General features: G+C 60.2%; 2 protein-coding genes across 2 annotated transcripts; one reads left to right on the forward strand and one right to left on the reverse strand.

Moving 5' to 3' along the window:
- Nucleotides 1–201: 201 nt before the first annotated feature.
- LOC141975280 (protein mono-ADP-ribosyltransferase TIPARP-like) lies at nt 202–6,472 on the reverse strand. The gene is made up of 6 exons (XM_074935577.1): nt 6,455–6,472; nt 2,742–3,097; nt 2,331–2,502; nt 1,428–1,615; nt 1,077–1,337; nt 202–643 (listed from the first exon to the last, which is right to left on the reverse strand). Exons 1-6 carry the CDS (start codon nt 6,470–6,472, stop codon nt 202–204), a joined length of 1,437 nt encoding a protein of 478 aa, XP_074791678.1.
- A 183-nt stretch (nt 6,473–6,655) lies between these two features.
- Nucleotides 6,656–24,871, forward strand: COPZ1 (COPI coat complex subunit zeta 1). Its single transcript, XM_074934759.1, has 9 exons — nt 6,656–6,797; nt 16,711–16,779; nt 17,557–17,638; nt 18,249–18,340; nt 19,117–19,172; nt 21,761–21,838; nt 22,629–22,680; nt 23,310–23,348; nt 24,729–24,871. The coding sequence occupies exons 1-9, from the start codon at nt 6,663–6,665 to the stop codon at nt 24,774–24,776; spliced, it is 651 nt and encodes a 216-aa protein (XP_074790860.1). The 5' UTR covers nt 6,656–6,662; the 3' UTR covers nt 24,777–24,871.
- The last annotated feature ends 281 nt before the right edge of the window (nt 24,872–25,152 follow it).

Consider the following 25,152-nt stretch of genomic DNA (forward strand, 5'->3'; position numbering starts at 1 on the left):
CTCTGTACAGCAAGACTGGGAGTCACTGAGTGCGGCTAAAAGCAGCAGAAATCCCCCTGGTGAATGTAGGTGAGTCCTTCTTAGTATTGTTGTTAATAATAATAATAATGATCTCAGGAGGGAGGGTGGGGCTAAGAAAACCGTCCCTTATTTTTGAAGTACAAAGTTGTCAAGCTGACCTCTGACCCCCAGAACTCCCCATCACGAGTCCACAGCCACGGGCTCGGAGAGCAGCTTGTAGCGGATCAGGAAATAGGGGTAGCACTGGCAGCTGTCAAAGATGACAAAGATCTGTGGCTTCTTAGCGCAGTCCGTGCAGGAGTCGTAGAGGCGGCCGTCGTGTGCTGGTGGGGGGCGCCGGAACCTGGGTTTGCCCCGCGCCGAGCGCCCCACCAGCACCTTGGCCAGGAACATGTGGCACAGGCTGGCCTTGCCCAGCTTGGTGTAAGTGTGGGAGTAGGAGGCGTCGGTGGCGAAGTAGCTGCCCTGCCCGTAAGCCTCGCCGTTCTCCCCTGACACCCGGGGGTCAAAGTTCATCTCGCAGATAGGCTGCACTTTGCTGGCCATGGTGCCGTGAAAGAGGTGTCTCTCCAGGAAGCGCCGTGACGCACAGGGACGGATCTGGGCCATGAACTTCTTCTGGCTGGAGGGCGGGACAGATGGGGGTGGGGGGGTCACTGACGAGATGGAGCCCCACCCACCCGCTTCCTTGGTGCATTGCCCCAGGTTTGGGTATGATGGGTCAGGCACCAAGAGCAGCCAGGAGTCACCCCAGTAAGAAGCCGGGATCGCCAGCTGGCTAGGGATGGGCAGGGTGCCCCAGGTGGGTTCATGGCTCCAGCCCAGTCGCTTCCACGACCCAGAGCATGGGGACCAACCCACAAAACACCAGCCTTTGGGCGATTCCCATTCCCAGCCCAGGGGGAACCACGCCCCAGGATTAGTGCACTAGCGCTACAGTTCCAGCCATCATCGCAGCCCTGTGGCAGCAGCCAGATACAAGGGCACCAAGGGAAAGTCCAGAACCCACTAGCAGCCCCCCATGCCCTGCCCAGCCCCATGTCTGCCCTACTTACCCACAGTATTTCTGCCACAGGTAGTCATTCCGGACCCGGTAGACGGCCAGCACCAAAGCCTTGTCCTCTGCCAGAGTTTTGTGGAACAGCGTGCATGTGGTCTTATAGGCCCTCTCTGCTGGTGCCACTTCTGCCAGCGTGTACATGGTGCCCACTGGGGCCTTGGGGACCCAGGACGCAGGGTATGGGCCCCAGTAGGTGCCCTGGGGGTCCTCCCCAGGGATGGCGCTGGGGGAAGAGAGGGTGGCGCCTGGGCCTGTCCTGCCAAGAGAAGGCACACAAGGGCATGGCTAGTGGCGGGAGCTTCTTGGGTGCCCAGGGGCAGGGATGGCACCTGGCCAGAGCACTCACCGCAGGTGGGGCGCCAGGCGCCAGGGTGGGCGGAAGATTGGGCGCCGCAGGATGCGCCTGGTGAAGCCCGTACGCACATTGCGCTGGGTCATTTTCTTCAGGTCCACATTGTACAGCCGGCCACGCAGCTCAAAGGCGTGGTTCCACATGCCCTTCTCGAAGGCCGCCAGCAGCTCCCACCGCACCGGCTGGGCACAGAGAGACGCCATCATGGGACACCCCTCAGCCACGTTCCTCCCAGCCACGCACCCACTCCCAGCCACGATGCTCCCCAGCCATGCAGCACCACCACCTTCCTTAGCTACGCCACTCTCCCAGCCACGCAGCCCCTCCCCAAACCACGCCACTCCCCCAGCCATGCAGTGCCACAACCCTCCTCCGATACCCCAGCCACACAGCCCCCCCAACCACGCCCCTCCCCCACCCACCCAGCCAGGCCACACCTCCAGCCACACAGCCCCTCCCCCTTCCCAGTCATGCTGCTCCCCTGGCCACCCCTCCCCCTCCCCCTCCCCCTCCTCAGCTACCCCAGCCACACAGTCCCTTCCCCAGCCAGGCACCCCCTCCCAGCCATGCAGTGCCACAACCCTCCTCAGCTACCCCAGCCACACAGCCCCCCCAACCGTACCCCTCCCCCACCCACCCAGCCAGGCCACACCTCCAGCCACACAGCCCCTCCCCCTTCCCAGCCATGCTGCTCCCCTGGCCACCCCTCCCCCTCCTCAGCTATGTCACCCCCAGCCACGCAGCCCCTCTCCCAGCAACCCCTGCCCCTCCTTGGCACCCCAGGTCCCCCCAGCCACACTGCTCTTCACCCCGGACCACCCAGGCCTGGCCTTCCATTTCTCTCCCCCTGCATCCCCCACACCCTCTGCTCTCCTGGGATCACCCCCCTTCCCTCACCTCCTCGTACATGAGCCACTCGCCCCACTCATCCCAGTACACCTGCCACTCTGCGGGGAAGTAGGGGCTGCGGCTGGGGTCGCCGCTGTTGGAGAGGCGCCGGACGCGGTCATAAAGCTGGGTGGGCTTCAGGTCCATGGAGTTCAGGTTGAGGGTCCAGGATAAGCCGGCCCTGGAAGGGGGGGCAGCGGAAAAGTCACCAAGGGGCAGGAACCACAGGCAACGCCCCCCCACCCCCCATGCTGGCAGTGAGTAGCTGGGCGATGCCTCCCTCTCTCCCTCTGTCCTCAGCCAATGCTCTCCTGATGGGGGGGCTGGGACTGGAGCACCCGGGAGCTCCCCCCACAGCCAGCGCTCCCGCCCCGCTCCCCACGGCACCCCCCGCTGGGCCATGTCCAATCAGCCACGTACTTGTCCACGAGCTCCACGCTGTGGTGGCTGGTGCTGCAGTAGAGGTTCTCCAGGTGCTGCTGGGCCGACGTGCCAATGCTCAGCCACACCCCATCTGCCTGGCGCCGCATCTGCCAGTGGAAGGGGTTGGGGGTGTGGTGGCGCGGGCAGCGCTCCCGCTCCAGACACTGCCCCAGCAGGAAGCTTTCGCAGATCAGGATGCCGTCTTTCTGGTGGACGTGGACCTCCTCTGGACCAGCCAACTCCAGGACTTGCCCGCCCAGGCCATGCCCCTCGGGCTCCAGTGTGAGCAGCAGGGGGTACTGGGCCAATCCCAGATGCGGGCGCTTGGGCTTCTCTGCCATCTTGATCAGGCCCTAAGGCAGGGCGAGGGGGCGGAAGTCAGGGCAGAGATGGGACCTGATGGGAAGCCAGGCCAGGGCTCGGGGCAGACTGAGCCTGGGATTTGGGATATTGGGGGGCATCTGGGTGCCATTGGTTGGAGGGGCACTGGTGCTGGAAGGAAGAGCAAGGATCTTAAAGGGGATGCTACCCCCGGGGTCAGAGAATCACCATGGGCGGGGCGGGGGGCGGGTCAGTGTTGGCAACAGCCGGCCCCAGCTCTAGAGCACCCCAGCATTGGGGTGTGTGTATAGGGGTGTCATCCCCAGTCTACAGATGGGGAAACTGAGGCTCTGGGACAATGCAGGGACTTGCCCAGCAGGTCAGTGGCAGAGCTGGGAGAGGAACCCCAGCCCACTCGACTCAATACCTTGGCCTGCTGCAGTCCCACCAGTTTGCAATGGGAGCTGCAGCACCCCCCCCGCCCTTATTATATTGGAGAACTACCCCGAGTCTCCAATCAGCAGCCCCTCCCACGAAGCCAAGTCCCCCAGAGACCAAGGGAGCCCCTGCAGATCCCAACTGGGCCCACAGAGGGCAGGCCAGGGGGTACACAGCCACAGAGGCAGCACTGCCCAGTTGTCAGGCTCCTAAGGGAGACAGAGCGCCCCATCCTTCCCAGCAGCCTCATGGCATTGACCCTGGGCGGGGGGAGGGAGACGGGAGACATGGGCCTGGGTCCCCGGGGCAGACAGAACATGTTCTCCTCCCCCCTTGGGGTGCGCTGATCCCCCAGCCCCACCTCTCACCTCCTCTGCTGGAGTGTTGTAGTTGCAGACTCTTACTTTTACTTTTGCTTTTGCTTTGCTGGCCCCGCTGAGTCACAGGGCTCTCTCCCACCAACCTCTCAGCATGCCACCTGCATGCACAGAAAAGGGGGGGCTGGGGCTTCCCCCTAACTCCTGTTCTAAGCCTCTCACCCCCTCTGGATTTCAGGGAGAGAAGTAGCTCAGGGCCTGGCGCAAAGCCCCACCACTAGGGTTGTCAACTTTCTAATCCCACAAAACCGAACACCATGCTGTCCCCACCCCCTTTCTGAGGCCCCACCCCTGATTGCTTTATCCCCCCTCCCTCCATCGGTTGTTTGTTTTCCCCCCTCCTTACTCACTGTCATCAGGCTGGAGCAGGAGATTTGGGTGCAGGAGGTGGGTGAGGGTGAGGGCTCTGGCTGGGGGGCACACTCTGGGGTGAGGCTGGGAATGAGGAGTTTGGGGTGCAGGAGGTGGCTCTGGGGTAATGGGTTGGGGTGTGGGGTGTTCTGGGCTCTGGGATGGGGGTTTGGGCTCCAGGTGGGGCTAGAAATGAGGGATTCAGGATGCAGGAGAGGGATCTGGGATGGGGCAGGGGGTTGGGGCACATGGGGGTTGAGGGCTTCGGCTGGGGGTGTGGGTTCTGGGGTGGGGCCAGGGATGAGGGGTTTGTGGTGCAGGAGGGGTCTCTGGGCTGGGGCTGAGGGGTTCAGCGTGTGGGAGGGGGTGCAGGCTCTGGCTGGGAGTGCGGGCTCTGGGGTGGGGCCAGGGATGAGGTGTTTGGGGTGCAGAAGGGGGCTCCATACTGGGGCTGAGTGGTTTGGAGTGTGCGTGTGGGGGGGGTGCAGGCTCCGGCTGCGCCGTTAACCAGAATTTTACAGCCCCATCAGCAGTGCCGACAAGAGCCACCAGGGTCCCTTTTCACCTAGGTGTTCCGGTCGAAAACTGGACAGCTTGCAACCCTATCCACAGCAGGTTGGGGGGCAGCACTGGGAGTGGAACCCTTACTGCATATGAACTGATGAACACCTAGTGAGTCAGCTGTAAAGTGGGTAACTGAACCCAAGAACCCTGATTCCCTGCCCCACTCTAACCCACTATACCTCACACCCTACCCAGAGCCACTGATAGAACCCAGGAGTCCTGCTTCCCCCTCCCCCACTCTCAGCACTCCCTTAAAGGAGTAAATATTTGTACCACGAGGATTTGCATCTGCTGGACAACACAAGAACGACCTTGGCTCAGCCTCTGCCTTGTCCTGCTTTCTCTTTCGCTTCACGCTGTCAATAGCAGGGCTGTGCTGCATTTTGCACATGGAGCCCAACGGTGGGCTACTGCAAACAATGGCAACCTCCTTTGGGGAACTTTGTGTGGGAGTTTGTTCTTCCCAGGTGTTTAACTATGGTGTGGCTTGATCTCTCACCACCCTGCACCTGCTGTGATCAGAGCATGCGTAGGCAAGCATCCCTAGCCTGGCCTAAGCCAAGTGTGAGTTGGGTTTCGAGGTGAGGGAGACAGATCTTCAAACATGCACAGTTCTTTTTACCCAGCACCACCTCTTTTTACCTCCTTCTTTTCTAACCACCTTCCAACTGCCTCCTCCCTGCCAGAGGCCAAGCCGCTCAACCTCCCGAGCTGCCCTCTCATTGGGTGCCTCGCTCTCCCCTGGCAGCATTCGATGCTGGTGCATCACAGCTGCAGGCCCTAACACTCCCCATCTTGGGCCAAACTGCAGCAGGTCCTAGGACTGGGGTTAGCACATAGTCGGGGTTTTACGCACACTCGCCCTCAGATTTAAGCAGACCATACGTCATGTTTTGGCATGGACAGTCCCTTTTTTAAGCCCTGTCCTGGCCGTCCCAAGTTTTTTGGCAAAAGTGGGCATTTGTCCCATTTTCTCTTGGCGACTTAATCAGTTGGCGAAAACAAAAGGGATAAATACTGACTTTTGTCAGAAAAGTGGGGTGTGGTGTGGAGGAACATGGGGGGTGGGGAGTGGTAATGCCGGCCCCATGTGGGGGCAGGGCTTGAGCAAGCGGGGAGGTCGGGGTTGGGTGAGCGGTGACCCCAGCCTTGTGTAGGGGCTTGGGCCAGCCCTGCACTGTGTCCCATTTTCCCATTGGGAAATATGGTCACCCTAGATTTAAGGCCACGTCAGAGGCATGAAACGAGGGCTTAGGAGGAAGAGGTGTTACGTACTGCCCTGCTCGACAGATCACAATGCGTGTTACCGGGGGTCGGTCCCATCACCCCATTGCGCAAACGGGGAAACTGAGGCACAGGGTGGGGAAGTGATGTGTGGAGGGGGCTGGCTGAGGGCGTGTCCCACCCAGGAGCTGGTAGCCTGCATGGATAGAGGGGTGGGGTTTGCAGGCCCCGCCCACCAAGGAAGCCCCATGGGAGCCAGCATGGCTGCCCACCCCGCCCTCAAGGTTATGACCCCGGAGAGCTCAGGGTGCCCGGGTTAGGGTCATGACCCCACGCCGGGGGCGGCCCCCACAGAGGGGATAACGACTCCTTCCGGTCATGTGACATGTGATCCCGCCGGCCACAGCACAGGGCTGGAGAGCTGCATTACGTCACCGCTTCACTGGTCGCCATGGGAACTATCCCGCCCTCCCACGCTGACCCCCCCCCACCCCGGGAGGCGGGGACTTAGCTAGTGACCGAGAGCGGCGCCTTCGAATCACCGACCACTAGCTACGAAGGCTGAGGGGCGGGGCCTTCTGGGCCACGCCCAGTCATTGGAATCGAATGTCTGGTTGGCTGGATGTGAGAGACAGGTTAGCCAATGAACGGCCAGAATGGGGAGAGGGCGGGGCCTGGAGCTTCGATTGGCAGGCCACCAACCAACGGCGCGCGGCCCCTGCCGCTCCTGCTCCACGTCGGCAGCATCGTTGAGGCCAAGATGGAGGCGCTGATCCTGGTAGGAGCGGGCTCCGGCCGGCGGGGGGAGACTGAATCCTGAGGGAAGAAGGGGGGGTCGGACCAGGGGGGTGGCCACTGCCAGTGTGGGGGATGGGCACTGCCAGCCAGTGTGGGGGATGGGGGAAGGATGGGCACGGCCAGTGTGGGGGATGGGCACTGCCAGCCAGTGTGGGGGATGGGGGAAGGATGGGCACCGCCAGTGTGGGGGGGTGGGGATGAACTCAACTGGTGGGGGATGGGGGTTGGGTTCTGCTGTTGGGGAGGATGGGCTCTATTGTTGGGGGACAGGGTGGTGTTGGGCACTGCCAGGGGGGAAGAGGGGCACCCCCAGTGGGTGGGATGGGGGTTGGGCGCTGCTGGTGGGGTGGGGGGAGGAATGGGCTCTGCCATTGGGAGAAGCGGGGGCAGAATGGGCCCTGCCTTTGGGGGTATGGGGGAGAAAGGTAAGAGTGGTGATGTAATGTACTTAGACTTCTGTAAGATGTTTGACTTGGTACCGCACGACATTTTGATTAAAAAACTAGAATGATATAAAATTAACATGGCACATGCCAAATGGATTAAAAACTGGCTAACTGATAGGTCGCAAAATATAACGGTAAATGAGGAATTGTCATCAAGTGGGTGTGTTTCCAGTGGGGTCATCCTATGTCGGTTTTTGGCCCTGTGCTAATTAACATCTTTATCAGTGTCCTGAAAGAAAACATAAAATCATCACTTATGAAGTTTGCAGATGACGCAAAGACTGGGGAAGTGGTAAATAATGAAGAGGACAGGTCATTAATTCAAAGTGATCTGGATTGCTTGGTAAACTGGGTGCATGCAAACAGTATGCATTTTAATACAGCTAACTGTAAAGGTATACATTTGGGAACAAAAAGTGTAGGCCATACTTATGGGATGGGACACTATCCTGGGAAGCAGTAATTGAAAAAGATTTGGCGGTGATGGTGGATAATTAGCTGAATGTGAGCTCTCAATGCTACGCTGTGGCTCCAATGGCTGATGCAACCCTGGGATACATAAATAGGGGAATCTTGAGTCGAAGCAGAGAGGTTATTTTACGTCTGTCTTTGGCACTGGTGTGACCATTGCTGGAATCCTGTGTCCAGGTCTGTGCCCACAGTTCGAGAAGGATGTTGATAAATTGACAGAGAGCTTGGAGAAGAGTTATGAGACTAATTAAAGAATTAGAAAACCTGCCTTGTAGAGGTAGACTCAAGGAGCTCAATCTGCTTAGCTTAAGAAAGAGATGGTTGGTTACGTGGTGAGTTGATTGCAGTCTATAAATATCTACATAGGGGACAAATAATTAATAATGGGGTCTTTAGTCTAGCAGGGAAAAGTATAACACCATCCAATGGCTGGAAGTTGAAGCGAGACAAATTCAGAATGGAAATAGAGCATAAATATTTACCAGTGTGGGTAATTAACCATTGGCAAAACTTACCAAAGGTCATGGTGGATTCTTCATCACTGATAATTTTTAAGTCAAGATTGGATGTTTTTCTGGAAGATCTGTTCTAGGAATTATTTGAGGAAGTTCTATGGCCAGTGTTGTACAGGAGGTCAGATGAGATGATCACAGTGGTCCCTTCTGGCCTTGGAATCTAGGAGTGGGCACTGCTATTTGAGGAAGGGGAAGAATGGGCACTGCCATTGGGAATGGTCGGGGGAGAATGGGCACCACCATTGGGTACCCCTGCCATGCACATGGTGGCTGGGATTGGGCTGTGTAAGGCTCTGGCAGGGGAGAGGTTGCCCCAGGGCTGGTGCACCTGGCTCGAGGGGAGGAGGGGGGGCTGACCTGTATCACCCCTTGGTGTGGGGATAGCAGGAGCGTATGCAGGGTAACACTTGCTGTGTGGGGGTTGATTACCTCCTGCTCTGGGTGGGAGTTCCCCTTCTGTCTGGGCCGGGGGAGGGATTCCAGCTTTTGTGGGGGAGGATATGTATGATCTGGACAGACCATTAACCCTGGGGGCTGGCTCCTGAGATAACAGCTGTGACTGTCATGTGGGGCCCAGGGTGCTACTCTGTAACACAGGACAGTTGTGGGGGAGGGCAGGGCCCCTCCTCAAAAACCAGCTGCACCATCGCAGCTTGCTCTGAGACAAGTATCTCAAAACCTCGCATTCAGGGGAGAGCATGGAAAAACTGAATAACTTAGGCCTGAGTCTGTCGAGGCCCTAGGATGCTAGGTCAGACAGGGGCAAACCAGCCCCTGTTTGGTGCACCATGTTGACTCTGACAGTTTAAATGGTGCAAAATTCAAAGGCAAAATTCCTTCCTCTCCTGTCCAAACTTCTGGCACCGATGACTTCTGTGACATTCTTGTGTGTGGTTGGAGCAAAACCCCACAGCATTCTGAAAATGCAGCAGTGTAGGGCCGTGTGAAATGATCCCAGTGTAGTAAATAAACCAGGGGTCACTGTGCTGAATGGGGTGGTAGGCTTAGTTTCTGATTTAATAAAATTCCCCCGCCCCCCGAAAGCACCCGGAGCTGCAGTGTCACTTCCCCTTTGCCTCCTCAGAAATCTGGACTCTTTGCTGCAGGCCTTAGGCCCAGCTTCGCCCCACTGCTTCTCCCAGTACTCAGGGCCTTGACTGCAGGGTATGTTCCTGCATTGGCCTCGGGAGATGTGGGGTGTTGGAGGGAGGGATTGGAGCAAAGCACAGTTCTTGGGGGGGCGGGGGGGGGCTATGTTTCCTGCACCCAGAAGCTCCTTTGACTCTGCACAGGCGGGAGGGGCTGTCCACCTGGCATAGGGCTCAAGGTTGCAATCAGGAAGGTGTGATTTCGGTGTCTGTCATCTTCGCAGCTGCCAGGGCTAGAAATGACCTGGAGAGCTGGGGCAGGAGCAGCCCTTGTCCTGGGCGTTCCCAGTGCAGGTGTAGCCCTGTCTCGGGGGAATGGGACTGATTGGTTCTGACTGTGTGAATGAGCTGGGAGGGAGTTGGGCATGGCCAGTGGGACACAGGCAGCTGCCCAGGAAGAGCAGAGGGCCCCTTGGGCCAGCGGCCTGCCCCCGATGTTCTCTCCAAGCCTTGGCTGTGGAGGCTACTGCGCTGCACAACAGAAGCGGTTTAAGCCCAGTTTGTCCCTCTAGCCAGGCTGCCTGGCTCTGAGACCTGGGGTGGGCTTGCTCCCCACATGCTAAGACTCTGGGCACGCTGGATTCTGGGAGGTTTCAGAAGGGCCAGCGGGGAGAGGGCTGGTTGAACTCATGGATCCAAGCTGGCGCCAAACTGGTTTGGATTGGACTGGTTCTTGTCCCTCTGAGAGCCTGGTCAGCTCCAGCTAGTTCGCGTGGCACTTGCCAACCAGCCAAGGCATTTCTGTGTGTGGAACCCGGGCCTGAGTCTCTGCTGCATGTTTCCAGAGTCGGAACCCAAGGTGGGGAGGGGAACGGCAGCCTGAAGTCACTGTTGTGCCTCCCTCATCGTGGTCAGCTCCCGCATGGTCCCCTGCACAAAGGAGAGCAGCCCACAGGCTGTTCTAGTTCACCCAGGCCTGGCATGGCTGCCTGGGAGCTGCTGGGAGCCCAGGATGTCCAGCGCACTCAGCGCTCCAGTCACCCTCCTCCTGCCCCTACAGCTGGGTGGTGGGGCTACCCCTCCGCCCCACTGCATTCCGCCCCCTTTACGCTGCACCTGACCATTCCAAAGCATTGCCTGCCCGTCTGTCCGTCCTAGGGGATTGGCTCTAGCGGAGGCCAAGCTGATGTTACAACTGGCTCTGAAGCACAGGAAGGGCGGGCTAGGGCTCTGGACTTAGACTCTGGAGACCAGTCACTTACTCTGCCCCCGCCTCAGGTTCCTGTGTGTGCAGTGGAGATCCCCCTTCCCAGGGGTCACTCGCAAGCTGGAGCGCTCCGATCCTGCGGTGCTGGGGCCAGAGGAATCCTGATCTAGGTCAGAGCCCATTCAGATGGGGCAGCTCGGCCTGGGGGGTGACGGGGCTGGACTCTCTCATTTGCCCTGTGCTAGGGAATGATAGCCGCGGGGGAAATGAATCTAGGGGAGTAAAAACCTCTGGTGGCTTTCTCTGTCTTGGCCAGCAGCAGTTCTGACAGCCAGGGACGTGCACCTCTCTTATCTCAGTGCAGAAAGATCCTGGGCTTTAGGCTCTTAATATATTGTGCACCAGAGCCCAGTCGTCCGAAGGGAATTGTTTCTGAAAGCATGAAGTTGTTTTGTGTGTACAATTTTCTTCCAAGTCAGGTATCCAAATGCGTTACCCGAAAAGCCCGGCTACTTGCGGCATGCTTCCCTCGCTTCCCTGTGGGTGGATAGAGCACTGAGCTGAGCGTCAGGATTCCTGGATTCCACTTGCAGCTCTGCCACTGGCCTGCTGCTGGGTTCCCTGGGGCAAGTTACTTCCCTGCCCCGTGCCTCAGTTGTTCCATCTGTGAAATAATAATGATGCCAACCTCCTTTGTAAAGCGTTTGGAGATCCACTGATGCCTGACAATACCTGGTCTAAAGTGCCCTTCTGTGTTGCTCCAGCAGCTCTCTGCCCCTCTCCTTTGTCTGCAGACAGGTTCTCCAGTCGCCTTTGCAAATAATAATAGTAAAGCCCCACCTGTATTTCTTGGCTTCTGGCATCTCTTTTCTGGCGCTATCCCCTAGTTAGGGTCCTGGCAGCCATCAAAGGGTTACGCTGTGGCTACTGATACCGTGCTGACCATCTGGGCTGTTGAGCACCTACTTGAATTGATTGAAGTCTAATTTATTGAAACGTCTGAATTAAATGATCAGCATAAACTGTGCCGTAACTCTTAACATCTCGTTTTAATGGTTGATTGCTTGAGGCTCAAACTAAAAACCTCCAGAGAGAAATTCAGGCAGCTTCTCGAACTCCAGGCCCTCTGCCCTCCGGAAGCGCTCGTTATAGATTTAAAATGTGTATTTATTTGCTTTGCTCTGCAGTGCAGCATGGCTCTAGAGAAGTGTAAATCCTCTAGGGCTCCTCTTGAGTTCTTTGCCAGGCTTGCTTCTCATTTCCCTTCTGAGGAGGGATGGATGGAGCAGGGGCTGGGCTGGGAAGACTCAGCCGTTTCAGCTCTAGGCTGCTGGTTCTAATCCAGCGCAGGGCAGCAGCTATTGTAAATTAGTAGCTGGTTGCAAAAGAGGCTTGTGGTTTTTCAAGCTGGTTCCTTTGGCTCATGTACACCTGCCCTCTCGTCGGTCAAGGAGCGAATGGAGACTGGTCTCCTTTGTCATCTCCAGAGAGGGTCTGGTCCTGGTCAGGGTGAGGTATATGTGGGGGTAGTGCATTGAAGGGAATGCAGCTCTCCAGGGCTGTCCACCCAGCTGCACCCAGAAGAACACGGCTGAGCCCCCACGTTGGCGGGGAATCTCGGGACAGTCGCACCAATGCGGGATGCAGTTAACGGCTGGGGTACGTTTGAGAGTTAATCCAGAATAAAGCAGGGTGTGAATGTAAAGATGATTATCTATTCCAGTTTAACTCCATGTGTCAGCTAGTAGGTTAATATCAGTTTAACTCTTAATCCACTTTGAAAGTGGATTAAGCTAATTCAGAGTAAGGCACTCTTATACCGGAGTAAGAGCGTCCACACATGGAATTAATCTAAATTAACTCCCCAAGTTGACAAGCCCTAAAGAGTTTTTGTCCTGATTCTCAGACCCACTTGCAGTGACGCCCATAGGGGCAGCAGGTGCTTGGCACCTCTGACAGTCGGGCCCTTAGGTTGCGCACCCACCAATCAGGCCCCTTAGGGTGTCCCACAAATGGAGACCCCCGAATAGCCTGGTTGCTCCTGGCAGGTTCAGCCCCACTGTCTCAGTCTCCTGGGCTGGGGGTGGGGATCAGCCCAGCTTTCTGACAGGGCCCTTCTGGAGGCAAAGGGCTGCAGACTCGAGCCCATTCCCTGCAGGCCTAAGCCATGCTTGGCTTCTGGGGGAAGGCCAGTCCCATGAAGCCAGGCTCCCTAGGGCTGTGGAGTCAGCTGGGGAACTTGGCCACCTGGCATTTCCTGTCCTCTCCCCCATCCCCTGGGAGACAGAAGGATGAGCAGCTATGGGGAAGTGTCCCTTGGGCTGGTGCCAGGCAGCCCGTGGGGCCCTGGCTTCTCAGAAGTGGGGCAGTCCCATGCTGTGCCCAGTGGAAGCCAGTCCATGCTTCACAACAGGCAAGGGCCCAATCCTGGATGTGCTGGGCACCAGCAGCCTCCATGGGGAGCAGAGGGCGTCATGGGCGATTGGCACCACGCGGGCTCCAGTGCAGGGTTGGTTCTGGCAGCCTCCCCCCAGGGGCTGGTTCTCCTTGGCAGAGTCTCAGCTTGAGGAGAGGCCGCCATGCCCGTCTGGGAACTGCCCTGCACTCCTCAGATCCGCAGGTGGGTGGATTTCTGCACTTCTGTTCTGCTGCCGGGCCCCAGGCAGTAATGGGGGGCCCGGGACGGGGTGGGGGTGCCGCATGCAGAGCCCGCAGCGTTTGAGGTGAAGTTCTGTTATACACTCCGACTGTGGCTATGTGGAGGTCAGTGCATCACAGAACTTTGTCTCGAGAGCTTTTTAGCATCTGTCTCACTTGGGGTCCCCCAGGTCTCTGCTGCGCCACCCAGGTGCCTCCACCCCTTTTCTGTGGTCTGCAGCCCCGAGCTGTGGGTCTTGGCCTGTGTGGGGCTCTGCCGCATGCTAAGCTGACTCCTTAGACCACCTGATACGTCAACAACAGGCTCCCCCGGCTCCCAGCCCCTTCACCGCTGGCAACGCAGGAGCCTTTCAGGAGGCCTGGCGGTGCCCTGAGGCCTGGCGGTGGGGTGCAGGGAGCGATCTCCATGTGACACAGGCCTTGATCTTTGCAAACCCCATTCCTTTTACTCTGGGGGGCTGAGGGTCTCCTGAGCCGTGGGGCTGGAAGCACAGAAACGGCCGGGCCCCTGATGGGCTGAATCCCTTCGATCCTGCCCCAGCGTGCTGGGAGACTTCGATGCTACCAGCCTGAGCCCCTAACAGCCCCAATAGTGCTGCTCACCTTCCTGAGCCTCTGCAGACAAGCAAGCCCCATTCCAGGAGCTAAACTGCCCCATCTTGCACCCCCTCCCCTCAGGGAGCCAGTCCCCCCCCCCCCCTCGCACAGTGGTGTGCCAGTGTAAATCCGGGTGGGAATCCAGCTGTGTGTGTGTCCAGCTCCGAGCGTGGCCTGGAGACGAGGGGCAACGATGCTTGGGGTGTGCTGCCTCTCGCGTGCATCTGTGGGTGTCTGCGTGAATGATGCCCCCGATCTGCTGGGTGCCAGGGGTGCCGTGCTGCACGGGCAGGATCCCCTCAGTGTTCAGGGCTCAGCAGGCCGGGCGCTGCAGTGATGGCGCCAGCCTGGGTGGATGAAGACTTGCCATGAGCTGGGTCTGCACGGGGCAAAGGCCACGTGGGGTGGGGAGGAGCCACTATGGGTCACCAGCTCAGAGCCGTGCCTCACTAGGGTAGATGGGAGCTATAACAAAGGGCCTGGTGGTTGGGGGGCCTGGCATGTATTGGACTGCGGCCCCATGACCTGTGGGCTGAGAGGAGGCGAGGGGAAGGGCTGTGCCGCCTCCATAGCCAGGGTGGGCACCAGTTGCCCCCTCCTGGCAGCCGCAGGGGGAACGAGCTGGGGCTGGGCTGAGCATCGGCAGAGAGCCCATGAAGGGCCGAGTGCCTAGGGTGGTGCTGGTTGGGTAGAGGGGCTGGGGATTGGCCCACTCTGCCCTCTTAGTCAGGGTCAGCTCCCTCATGGCCCTTCACTCACCCTGTGGGGACAGGCCTGGGGCTAGGTGGGACCTATCAGTCCTTAGAGCCTGGGGCCAAGGCCTCATCTCAGTGGGACCTGCGCAGGCTCCCAGGGGCAGCTAGGGCCCTGGGGTGTCACGATGAGCCCTGCTGGGCCTGGGGCTGACTGCTCTGCTTCCCGGCCAATGGCTGGGACCAGGGTGGATCCTGGTGGCGATGAGGGGCTCTCGTCAGTCTGGGTGATAGCCAGCGGCCCCCGAGGAGCCAGAGCCCCCATTGCCCTGGCCCCACATTGCCAGTCGGCCCCCCAGGAGCCCAGAGCCCCCAATGCCCCGGCCCCCGAGGAGCCCAGAGCCCCCATTGATCGCCCCCCCCCCCCAAGCCCTGTGCTGGCAGCCAGCCCTCAGGGGGCACAGAGCCCCCATTGTCCCCTCCAACCCTGTACTGCCAGCTGCTGCCCCCCTTGTGCCTTCCGCATTCATGGCCTCTTAGTGCTTGGGCCCCTCGTCTGTCCCATGTCCTTGTGCAGAGGGGATACGGCCCCCGACTTACTCCGTTCCCAGTGCAAGTAATACCTGTAATCGGCATCATCTGACACTGAGCAGCAAAGCAGGGGCAAGATGAGAATAGAATCCAGGAGTCCTGCCCCCCAATCCCTTGCTCTGAACACTAGACACCACTCCCTCCCCAGAACTAGGGGCTACAACCCAGGAGTTCTGGCTCCCAGCCCACTTCTGCTCTAACCACTAGTCCCCGCTCCTTTCCTTGTCTTTGAAGCTGTCAGAGCTGCCATTGCCTTTGCTCCATGCTGCGGGGCCCCAAGGGGAAGTGGCTGGCCGGGGTGGGGAGTGATAAACGCGGTTGCTAGAGCTGCCCCGTGCAGAGCAGGGGGGTGGCAGCAGGAAGCCAGCTCGCCCGATAGCAGCCAGTTATTTATACGCCCGCCCGCCAAAGCACCAGCTGGGTGTCCTTGGTGAGCCGTGTCTGCAGCTGCTGTGGGCCTGGAGCTCCCTCTGCTGGCTGAGGACAGGGAGAGCACAGGGCTGGGGAGGCTGCGGGGAGGTGGGGCAGTGAGCTGCCTTGGGGGTGCTCGGGCCTGCAGGCCTGTGTGTTACCAGGCATGGGGCATTGGGCCTGTCTGCAGCTTGGGCTGGGGCCCCGGGGTGGCCTTGCTCGCACCTGGGGCAATGGGGGGGGCTGCACCAGTGCATGGAGGGGTCTGGCCCTGGAGGATCCTGAGTAGGGGGCGCCGACACACCAGGGCAGGGGCAGCCAAGAGGGGGTCAGGCCTGTGGTGGGGATGGATGGATGCTGGCACCCAAGGATGGGGGGAGCCCCCCCAGAATGTTCCCCTCCCCCCAGCTGTGCAGACACCCAGCCATTCATCTAGGTCATGCCATGGGCCGCTGGGGTTTGTATAATAATGTGGGACCTGATCACAGCTGGAGCCTGTGGGGTGGGGGCCAGGCTCCCCCCTGATTCCATACTGATTCTGATGTTTCTCTGCGGGGCCCTTTGGTGCCCCGTCCATGCCCGCCATGGGGCAAGCGGGCACGTGTGCTGGGCGCAGAGAGGGCGTGGGAGGCAGGGGTAGCTGGGCCTGGAGCGACAGTGACAGAGCTGGACTGGTTACAGAGCACCCCCGACGCCAGCTGGGGATGGCCCTCTGGTCTGCAAACCCCTGGGGAGAGGTGCCGGGGCAGCAGCATCTCTGTCTGCCAGGCGGGGGCGTCCTCCCGCAGCAGGGCCCACAGCTGGCGCTGTCTGGGGGAGGTAAGTCCAGCCCTGTGTTGAGTGCCCATCTGGGGGCGATACGCACGTCTGCTGGGCACCAGCTTGAGAACAGCCGTCAGGGTGGGGCTGATTTTCCAGCCCTGCTGACCTGGGGCGGAATCGGAGCTGGCCCCACGAGATGTGCCGAGATCCATGCCCCAGGGTGGTCCGTCAAGCCGGCTCCCCCCACCCCCCCAGCCCCACACAGGGAGCATGTGTGGGCCTAATCCTGGTGCCACGGCACCCGCCCCTCTGAGCTCCCAGCATAGGCGGTTCTGGGCCGCGGCTGCCCCATGTACTGCCCTGGCAGGCTGAGCTCCCTGTGGGTGGGGAGGGTGGGCTGGAGTGGCGCAGGGCCGTGGCAGCTCTGGGCAGTGACTGGGCCTGTGTCTCTGCAGGAGCCATCCCTGTACACGGTGAAAGCCGTCCTTATCCTGGATAATGATGGCGACCGCCTCTTTGCCAAGGTGAGTGCCCGCAGGCAGCGTGCTGTGGGGCGTGCTCTGGGTCCCGGGGGCACTGTGGGATGGGCAGGGACGGGGACAGGGGCTGCACTTTGGGTCCAGGGGTGTCATGGGGGAGGCCAGATGCCATGCTTTGGTTCCCAAAGGTGCCGCGGGGGGGGGGGGGGGTCAGATGCCGCACTTTGGGTCCCAGGGGTGCCACGGGGTGGGGCGGGGGGCATCAGATGCCACGCTCTCGATTCCAGGGAAACCATTGGTGTGGGGGGGTCAGCTGCTGCGCTCTGAGTCCCACGACCTTACCCTAGGGCAGGCAGGGGCCTGAGATTCTCGTTTGTGAGTGAATTCCAGGACTGGGAACGTAAGGATTGAGGGGAGCAACTCTGGAACCAGGCACAGGGCAAAGCAAACTCCCCCCATCCTGCCAGTGCCCCTCAGTCCCAACCCGCAGCCCCAGGCTCGCCCCCAGCTCTGCCAATGCCCCTCAGTCCTGACCTGTACCCACCCCTGGTCCTACAATTTCAAGGACATGTGCAGGAAAACAAGCCCTGCTTCTTCCCCTCCTGGTCCTGCAGTGCGCGGTGCTCTCTGGCTGCCGTGGGTGTCTGGGCGCCCAGAATCCAGCCCCGAGGTTTGGTGTGAGGGCTTGGTGTCCCTTTCCCAGTGCCAGGCTGCAGGCTGTACCCATCTGGACTGGCCTGGTCTCCGGGCCCAGCTGGCATTGCAAAGGTGCCGGGTGAGTTGTGCCAGGGCCAGGAGTAACGCCCGTGTCTCTCCCGGCAGTACTATGACGACACATACCCCACCGTTAAGGAGCAGAAAGCCTTTGAGAAGAACATCTTCAACAAGACCCACCGGACAGACAGTATGTGCCCTGGTCTGGCAGGATGGGGACCACGGGACTCCGGGAGGGAAGGGACACTGCTCACCAACACTGCCTGCGATCTCCCTGCCGGTTCGATTCATGGGCCCTGCAGCTCCACTCACTGCAGTGGGGTGGGCACGGGCAGATGCCGCGTCTCGCTCCCAGGGGCACCATGTGGGGGGAGGGTCAGACCCTGTGCTCTGGGTCCCCAGGGTGCTATGTGCAGGGGGGAGATTGAACACTACGCTCTGGGTCCCAGGGGTGCCATGCTCTGGGTCCCAGAGGTGTCATGGGGGGCTGGATCAGAAACTGTGCTCTGGGTCACAGGGGCACCATGGGCACCTCTGTTAGGGCAGGGCCATGCAATTTAGTCAGCAGCCAGACTCGGGGGAATCAATGGGGAATACCCCCATGCCCTCCCTGCCAATGATGCTCTGAACCAGGGTGGTCTTGGGATGCCCACCTAAAACCGAGACTGGGGCCATCCCATGAACGCTGGCTTCCCCTCCCTGCCTCACCAGCAGGCGGGCACTGGTGAGCCCACCCTAGCAAAGCCCCTTTTCCCACGAGCTGGCCTGTCCCTCACGTGTGGGCCTGTCCCCGCCCCCAGGCGAGATCGCCCTCCTGGAGGGGCTGACCGTGGTCTACAAGAGCAGCATCGACCTGTACTTCTACGTCATCGGCAGCTCCTACGAGAACGAGGTTCGTTCCTGCCAGGGCCCCCGGTCCTGGGGACACTCAGGGAGGAGTTAGAGCCTCGCGTCAGGGCAGCCCAGCCAGCGCGGGTGCTGGGGGGCAGGATGTTCTGTGCCCGCAGGGGATTGTGGGTACAGAACTGGAGGCGGGCGCCCACCTAGAGAAACCTGGCCCTTGCTGAGGGACGGGGCATCGCAGCCGGCTCCTGCAACTTGGGGCATCGCCCGCAGCCCCCCATTGCTTTTCCAGCTGGTGCTCTGCTGCCTGCCCCATGCGGGCGTGGGTGGCCTGGTTGCGGCAGAGCGTTCTTGTAGTGCCGGGGGGACAGCCTTCGGTTGCCACACAGGGAGCTGACCCTGGGCACGCTGTGAGGGGGGTGGGGCAGGGCAGTGGGCCCTGGAGTCAGCTACACGGTGCGCCAGATCGGCAAAAGGGCTCCATGCCAATCAGCTCCATGGAGAACGATGGAGACACCCCCATGGGCAGCTGTGGGGAATCCCCCACCATCCTCCACCCCCTATTGTTCCCAGTGGGGGCTGTGGGCACTGGGCCCCTTTGCAAATCAGGCCCTAAAGGCTGCCCCTGCCCCCCATCAGAGCAGTGATAATGCTCTGCCCCCTCGCCTGTCCATCTCTCCTGCCAGGGGCAGCCCCCCGTGAGCAGATGGCCCCTCCCCAGTGCCCTATGCCCGGGGACCTGCTTGGGTGTCAGCAGCGGGCTTGTGTGAGGGGGCGCTTGGGGCAGGGCCTGGTCTCCCTGACCTGCGTCGTCTCCTCTTCCAGCTGATGCTCATGGCCGTGTTGAACTGCCTCTTCGACTCGCTCAGCCAGATGCTGAGGTAAGGCCCCGTGAGGGGCGGCGGGGCGGGGCAGGGTGTGGGGAGGGCTCTCCTGCTGCTCGAGTTCCCCCAGCAGTGGGAGACGGGGGGCTGGAGGTCAGTCTGGGCAGTCTAGGACCATCTGGGGCTCTGGCGTGGGAAGTCAGGGGCTCAGCACACTGCTGGGAGCCTCCCCAGAGCTCACAGTGAGGGAGGCACCGGCATCAGGGCCACCCCTGCTCAGACTGGGCCACTAGGGGCCTCCTGTTGCTGCTGATTAGACATGGCAGGTGCCCAGATGCCATGGTGATGGGCTGCAGGGTAAGACCTGAGCCAGGATGAGGTGACCCGGAAAGGCCTGGAATGGGAGGTCAGCTTTGAGTCCTCAGTCCCCTCGGGCCAGGCCTGGGCCAGGTGTAAATCAGCAAGGCTCCAGTGACACCAGTGGAGGGGCTGATTTGTACCAACTGGACGTTTCTGAGGAACGGGCTATGGGCGATGTCTCCTGTTGGGCATCGGACCAGCTGCAGACGGCCGGCGGGGCGTGATCCTGCCAGCACCCCCCATTCCTGCTGATGGCTGCTCAGCACCCCAGGATAGAGGCCCACTCCCTACTGTGCACCTCCAAGCCAGCACAGCCCTGTGTCCTGCTTGCTCCACGAGGGGGATCTTTCTGGGGCAGTGAAGCCGTCCCCACCCATGGGAGCCCAGTCAGCCTAGCAGGGGAATGAACCAGCAGGGCCTCAGCTCAGCCCCTCAGTGCCCCGGTTCCTGGCAGGATCACCAGCCCCACTGAGAACGGGACAGATAAGATCAGAGTCCTGTCGCCCTAGCCTGGAGATGGGGGGGCCGGTGCAGTCACCGGGCAGCAAGGGGGTTGGCTGATCTAGGGCAGAGTCCAGAGCGCCAGGCACTATTGGCCAAACACTGGCCACCTGGCTGAGTCAGCGCTTCGGTCAGGTCTCGCTCCGGGCGGCTTGAACTCGATTGTGTCCAGGGTTCGCTCTCCAAACTCTGCACGAACCCTGGGGGTCACCTTTCCTCCTCGGGTTTGGATCAGAGCAGGGGAGGGGCCTAGTGGGCCAGATCATCTGCTGGCAGAAATCGCATCCCTGGTCTCCAGTGGGGCTGAGGAATCATGTGCTCGGGACGGGGGTGTAACAATGCTGCCTGTGGGAGCCAGCTGGGGTCACTCAATTAGGGTGAACTGCAAACAAAACGGGGCAGACAAACCCCAAAAGCTGGTGGATATTCCAATTAGATTTGCCAAGCCAGCCCAAAACAACCTCTGTATTACCTCCCTGGTTACTCAGCAGTCCAACTAATGCAGTTCCCTTAAAATCCCCAGCCTCAGGCCTCCATCTAGACATGTCAAACATATGATGACAGACACACATGTCAAACATACGATGATAAATTCTGAAAATCATGTTTCATCATAGAAAAGAAAAGGTTCTTCCAATCCCAAAGGACCAGCCACACACCCAGGTCCAATTATAACTTAGATCTTACCCAAAATACACACTTATAGTCAATTCTTGTTATTTAAGCTAAAATTTATTAAAAAAAGAAGAGAGAGAGAGAGTTGGTTAAAAGATCAGTATACAGACAGACTTGAATTCATTTCCTGTGGTTCAGATACAGAGCAGAGATGAGCTTGTAGTTGCCAAAAGTCCTTCTAGAAATAGTCCACAGGTTATAGTCCAATGTCCATATTCAGGGTGACTCCAGTCAGTGACTGGGGATCTCAATCCTTATGGCTTAAGGTTTCCCCCTCTTGAAACTCAAAGCAGATCTGAGATGAAGAAGGATCCTGTCCCAAGGTTTTTATACATTTCCAGCAGCCTTTTGGCCTGAGAAGACCATAGGCTTAACTTTCCTTCTCCTACACATCATGGCGATTAGCCCAGGGTCATTTATCCATTAAACAGGTCAGCTACAGGTTACCACGACCTTCCAAGAGACACGTAGACAGTAATACGATTTCACTCAAGTGTTCTCCTAAATGACGATATTCCTTTTTTTGATCTTTGAATCAAAGCTATAGCAACAGACAAGACTTGTCTGCTGACATCACAAGACCTGAGCTGACATCTACCCTTCTATCTCTAACAATGCAGGCTGCATTTCAAAGCTCTGTTCATTTCCATCTCTTCCTAACCAGTCTCTAAAGCCATGGGTCAGGTCAGTCTGTGAGTTAATTAACTCTTTCTGGCCCTGTCACCTTTCAGTGAGATATTAAATTACACTCATAACGGAGATCTGAGACACTGTCAGCCCCCCTCCCCCTCCAGCACACTGGGGCCCAGCCCACCTAGAACCATCGCCCATCCAGTCCCTAGTCCATATAGCCTGGCAGCCCCGCAGGGAGCTAGTGGGTCAGACCTGAGTCTCCTCCCCCCACCCCATACTGGACGTATCTGAGCGAGGCAGCCCCGAGCCAGGAAGCTCCGAAGTTCCCCCTGCTGGGCAGGGGGCCTGACACCCCTCTGGTGGCAGCCTGAGCTGCCCTGCAGCATGGTGTGTGGGCTGCGCCTGGTGCCCAGGGCCTGGTGGGTCTGGCGCCAAGGCCCCGGGCTCTCCCTGACAGGGCGTGGGTCTCTCGGCAGGAAGAACGTGGAGAAGCGCGCCCTGCTGGAGAACATGGAGGGGCTCTTCCTGGCAGTGGATGAGATCGTGGATGGAGGGTGAGCACCAGTGTCCACACAGAAATGAGGCTCCGGCTCCCACTCCCCCCATGGGGCCCAAGGCTGCAACTTCCTCCCTCCACCCAGCTTGTCCTGGGCCCATCTTACCAGGCTCTTGTGTCCAGGGCCTGAGTGCTGGGACATTCTGCCCAGCTTGAGGGGTGGTGGGCGGGCATCAGCACTGGCAGCTGGCAAGTGCTCCCTGGGGAGGGCTGGAACACCCTGCTCGCCAGCCCCCCCCCCCCCCCCCCCTGGTTCCAGCTGGCTGTTGTCATCATGTATGTCCAGCTGGTTGGTATGGGCGTGGGCATATACATGTACACACTGGTTGCAGCGTGTTCCCAGAGAGGTGCCCGCTGTAAATGCCCAGCCCTGGGAAGGTGACATTTCTCTGAATTGAGGGAGGTTTAAATTCTTCCGAAGGGCCTGGCTGCCTAGATACCCCGTCCTCAGCTGGCCAGGCTGACCCTCTGCATGTCTCTCCCCTCTCCCTGCACTGGCCACCCTGACCCTCTGCAAGCTCCCTTCTCCCCCCCCCCCCCCCCCCCCAGCTTGGTTCGCCCATCCCTCCTCTGGCCACCCAGCTCTCTGGGCAGTCCCAAGCTGGTCAGAGTCGCCCAGATTCTCACAGACCGGCCGTTGGGGATGGGGGGTTTGTCACAAGCCTGTTGGGCCATCAGTGTGGTGCCCCTTGTGCGGCACAGGGCGGCAGCCTGGGCACGGGGGGCCCCGCGAGCAGGGGCTTCTCTCACTTGGCATGGTGTTAACGGGCCATGTGCTCCTCCCTCAGCGTGATCCTGGAGAGCGACCCACAGCAGGTGGTGCACCGAGTGGCTGTGCGGGTAAGTGAGTGCGGCCCCCCTTCCCCGGAGCAGCCCCGCCCTCTCCCCACTCTGAGAGCCCCTCCCCCTGGGGAGCATCACCCCGCTCTTCCCCCACACACACTCGGAGAGCCCCTCCCCCTGGGGAGCAGAGCCCAGCTTCTGTCCCAATAGGCTCCTCCTCCTTGACTTGCCCATCACCATGCCAACTGCCCATTCTGCCCCCGGTTGGGCACCCAGAGGGAGCGCTAGGGCAGGAGCCTGCTCCCCCTGGAATGGCTTTGCCCTACAGGGTGGATGGGGGAGGGGCAGCACGATTCCTCAGGGCACAATGTACCCTCTGCTGCACTCCTGCCCTTCCCAGAGGCAGCCCCCCAGGGCCAGCTCCTGCTTTCCAGCCCCGGGGGGCAGGGGTGGCTGCGAACCAGGCTGGGCTGAGCTGGGGCCTGACTCCCTGAGAGCAGTGGGGAAGGGCCTGGCCACCTTGCCCAGCCCCCTGCATTGGGAGGGAGGGGGGAACCGTGTCCCCTGCAGCATTGGGATGGGGGGTGAGGGCAGTGCCCCTGCAGCATGGAGGGGTGGGGTTCAGGGCAGCACCTCCTGTGGCACTGGGGGGCTGGAAGTGGTGCTCCATGACATGTCTGTTGCAGGGCGAAGACGTCCCCCTGACAGAGCAGACAGTTTCTCAGGTACATCCCTGTCCCTCTCCCCACCCTCCCTGCGCACCGGCATCACTCCCCCAGCCTGGGCAGGCCTGTCCCCCAGTCAGCTCCAGGGCTCTGCAACTTCCTGCCCCATCCCCAGATCTCGCCATCTCCAGCCCAGGCCCCACCCTCCCCCAGTCAGGCCCAGCCCAAGCTTAGCATGGGATTCCCCAGGGCAGACCAGCAGGGATCCTCCCCGCAGGGGCCTGGTCCTGATTTCCCTGCAGACTCCAGTGCCCCCTAGTGGCAATGCGGTCCATGGGGAGGTGCCCTCCTGACCACTTCCCAGCATGGAGTTGGATTGCAACGTGCAGCAATTGTTAACCGTCCCCAGCATGCTCTGTGCTGCACGAGACCCAGCGGTGGGCACAGCCTCTGCCCTGGGGAGCCCACAGCCAGCGAGGCACACAAAGGGTGGCACTAACTTAGAGTAAGGGCCTAAGAAATACTGTGGGCCCCACGGTAACCCAGCTCCTGCTGGGCTGGGTGCTCTGAGGCCAGGCCCTTAGATACACTGTGCCATGCAGCCTGTTGGTGGGGGCTGCTCTGGCACTCTCCTGTCCAGGGCTGCTCTGCCTCCAGACAGGCCGGCTGCTCATTGGCCAGAGCCCTAGATGGCAGCTTGCCCAGCTGGACAGAGCGCCCTGTCCGTGCCCTGTCAGGGGCGTGTCCCAGTACAGGCTGGGCCGAGCCACAAGACAGCTCTTAACCCTGGATCCGGTTCCCTTTGCCCCATTGTGAGGCAGTGCCTGGCCCAGTCATGGGGAACAGCCTGTAACTCCAGAAACTCATGGAGCCCTGCGGGATGGCAGGGGCAGATCCTGCTCACCTGGTACCAGCTGGTGCCCGTGGCTGCAGGCCGGGTTGGTAGCAATAGAGGGCGTCCCTTGACCCAGCTGTTCTCCAGCCAGTCTTTCCTGCTGGATCCAGCCTGGCAAACCTTTGTTCTGCCGGCCCACGGACCCTTCCACCACAGCTACGCTGCCCCCTGCGGAGCGGTGCCCAGACAAGGCCCCTGTAGCCAAAGGGCCCAGGGCTTCTGAAAGAGCCTGACATGCAGGCAGCACTTGCCCCACATGCAGCTCCCTCTGGGGTTGGAGGGACAGCAGTCAGCTGGGGCCCTGGATCTTGGCATCAGCCCCTGCTCTTAACCAGAGAGCTTTGGGGTCTCTCATGCCCCCTGCAGGGCTGTTGAGGCCAGTAGTCACCATGGCGAAGGGGGTTGGCTCTAGCAGTGGGGCTGGTGAGCTCTGCAGGGGAGGGGAGGGGGATGGTGCCAGGCCGGCAGGTCACTGGAGGGGAGGGGAGAAGAGGATCTGCCACCCAACCCATCCAGCTGAGCCACCCCCTGTCTCTGCTTTCCAGGTGCTGCAGTCGGCCAAAGAACAGATCAAGTGGTCTCTGCTGCGATAGGGCACGGATCCCACTGCTGCCCCCATCTCTACTGTGTCCCACCCCCTTGTCCTGTATGACGCACTGCCTGGCGCCCTAACACGCTGGAGGATTTTGCTGGATCTGGTGTCTGGCTCTTTTCTGACCCTCTGGGCAGCCGCTGCTTCCCCAGCCCTTGAACAACGGGGAACCTCGCCTCAGGGTCAGCGGAGGTGGCTGCTGCCCAGCCCAGACATTTGCCCCATCCCAGGGCTCACAGGGGGTCCCCCAGACTCATTGCTACTGAAACCAAGCCCGGGATGGGATGGGATGACACCCTGGACCCTGCCTCACTGCTGCCCCCTGTGGCGGCTGTTTGTCCTGGCCTAGTGCCCTCTTTGGGGTGTGGTGAGGACAG

The sequence above is a fragment of the Natator depressus genome, chromosome 20, assembly GCF_965152275.1.
Source record: "Natator depressus isolate rNatDep1 chromosome 20, rNatDep2.hap1, whole genome shotgun sequence".
In the NCBI taxonomy this organism is placed as follows: Eukaryota; Metazoa; Chordata; order Testudines; family Cheloniidae; genus Natator; species Natator depressus.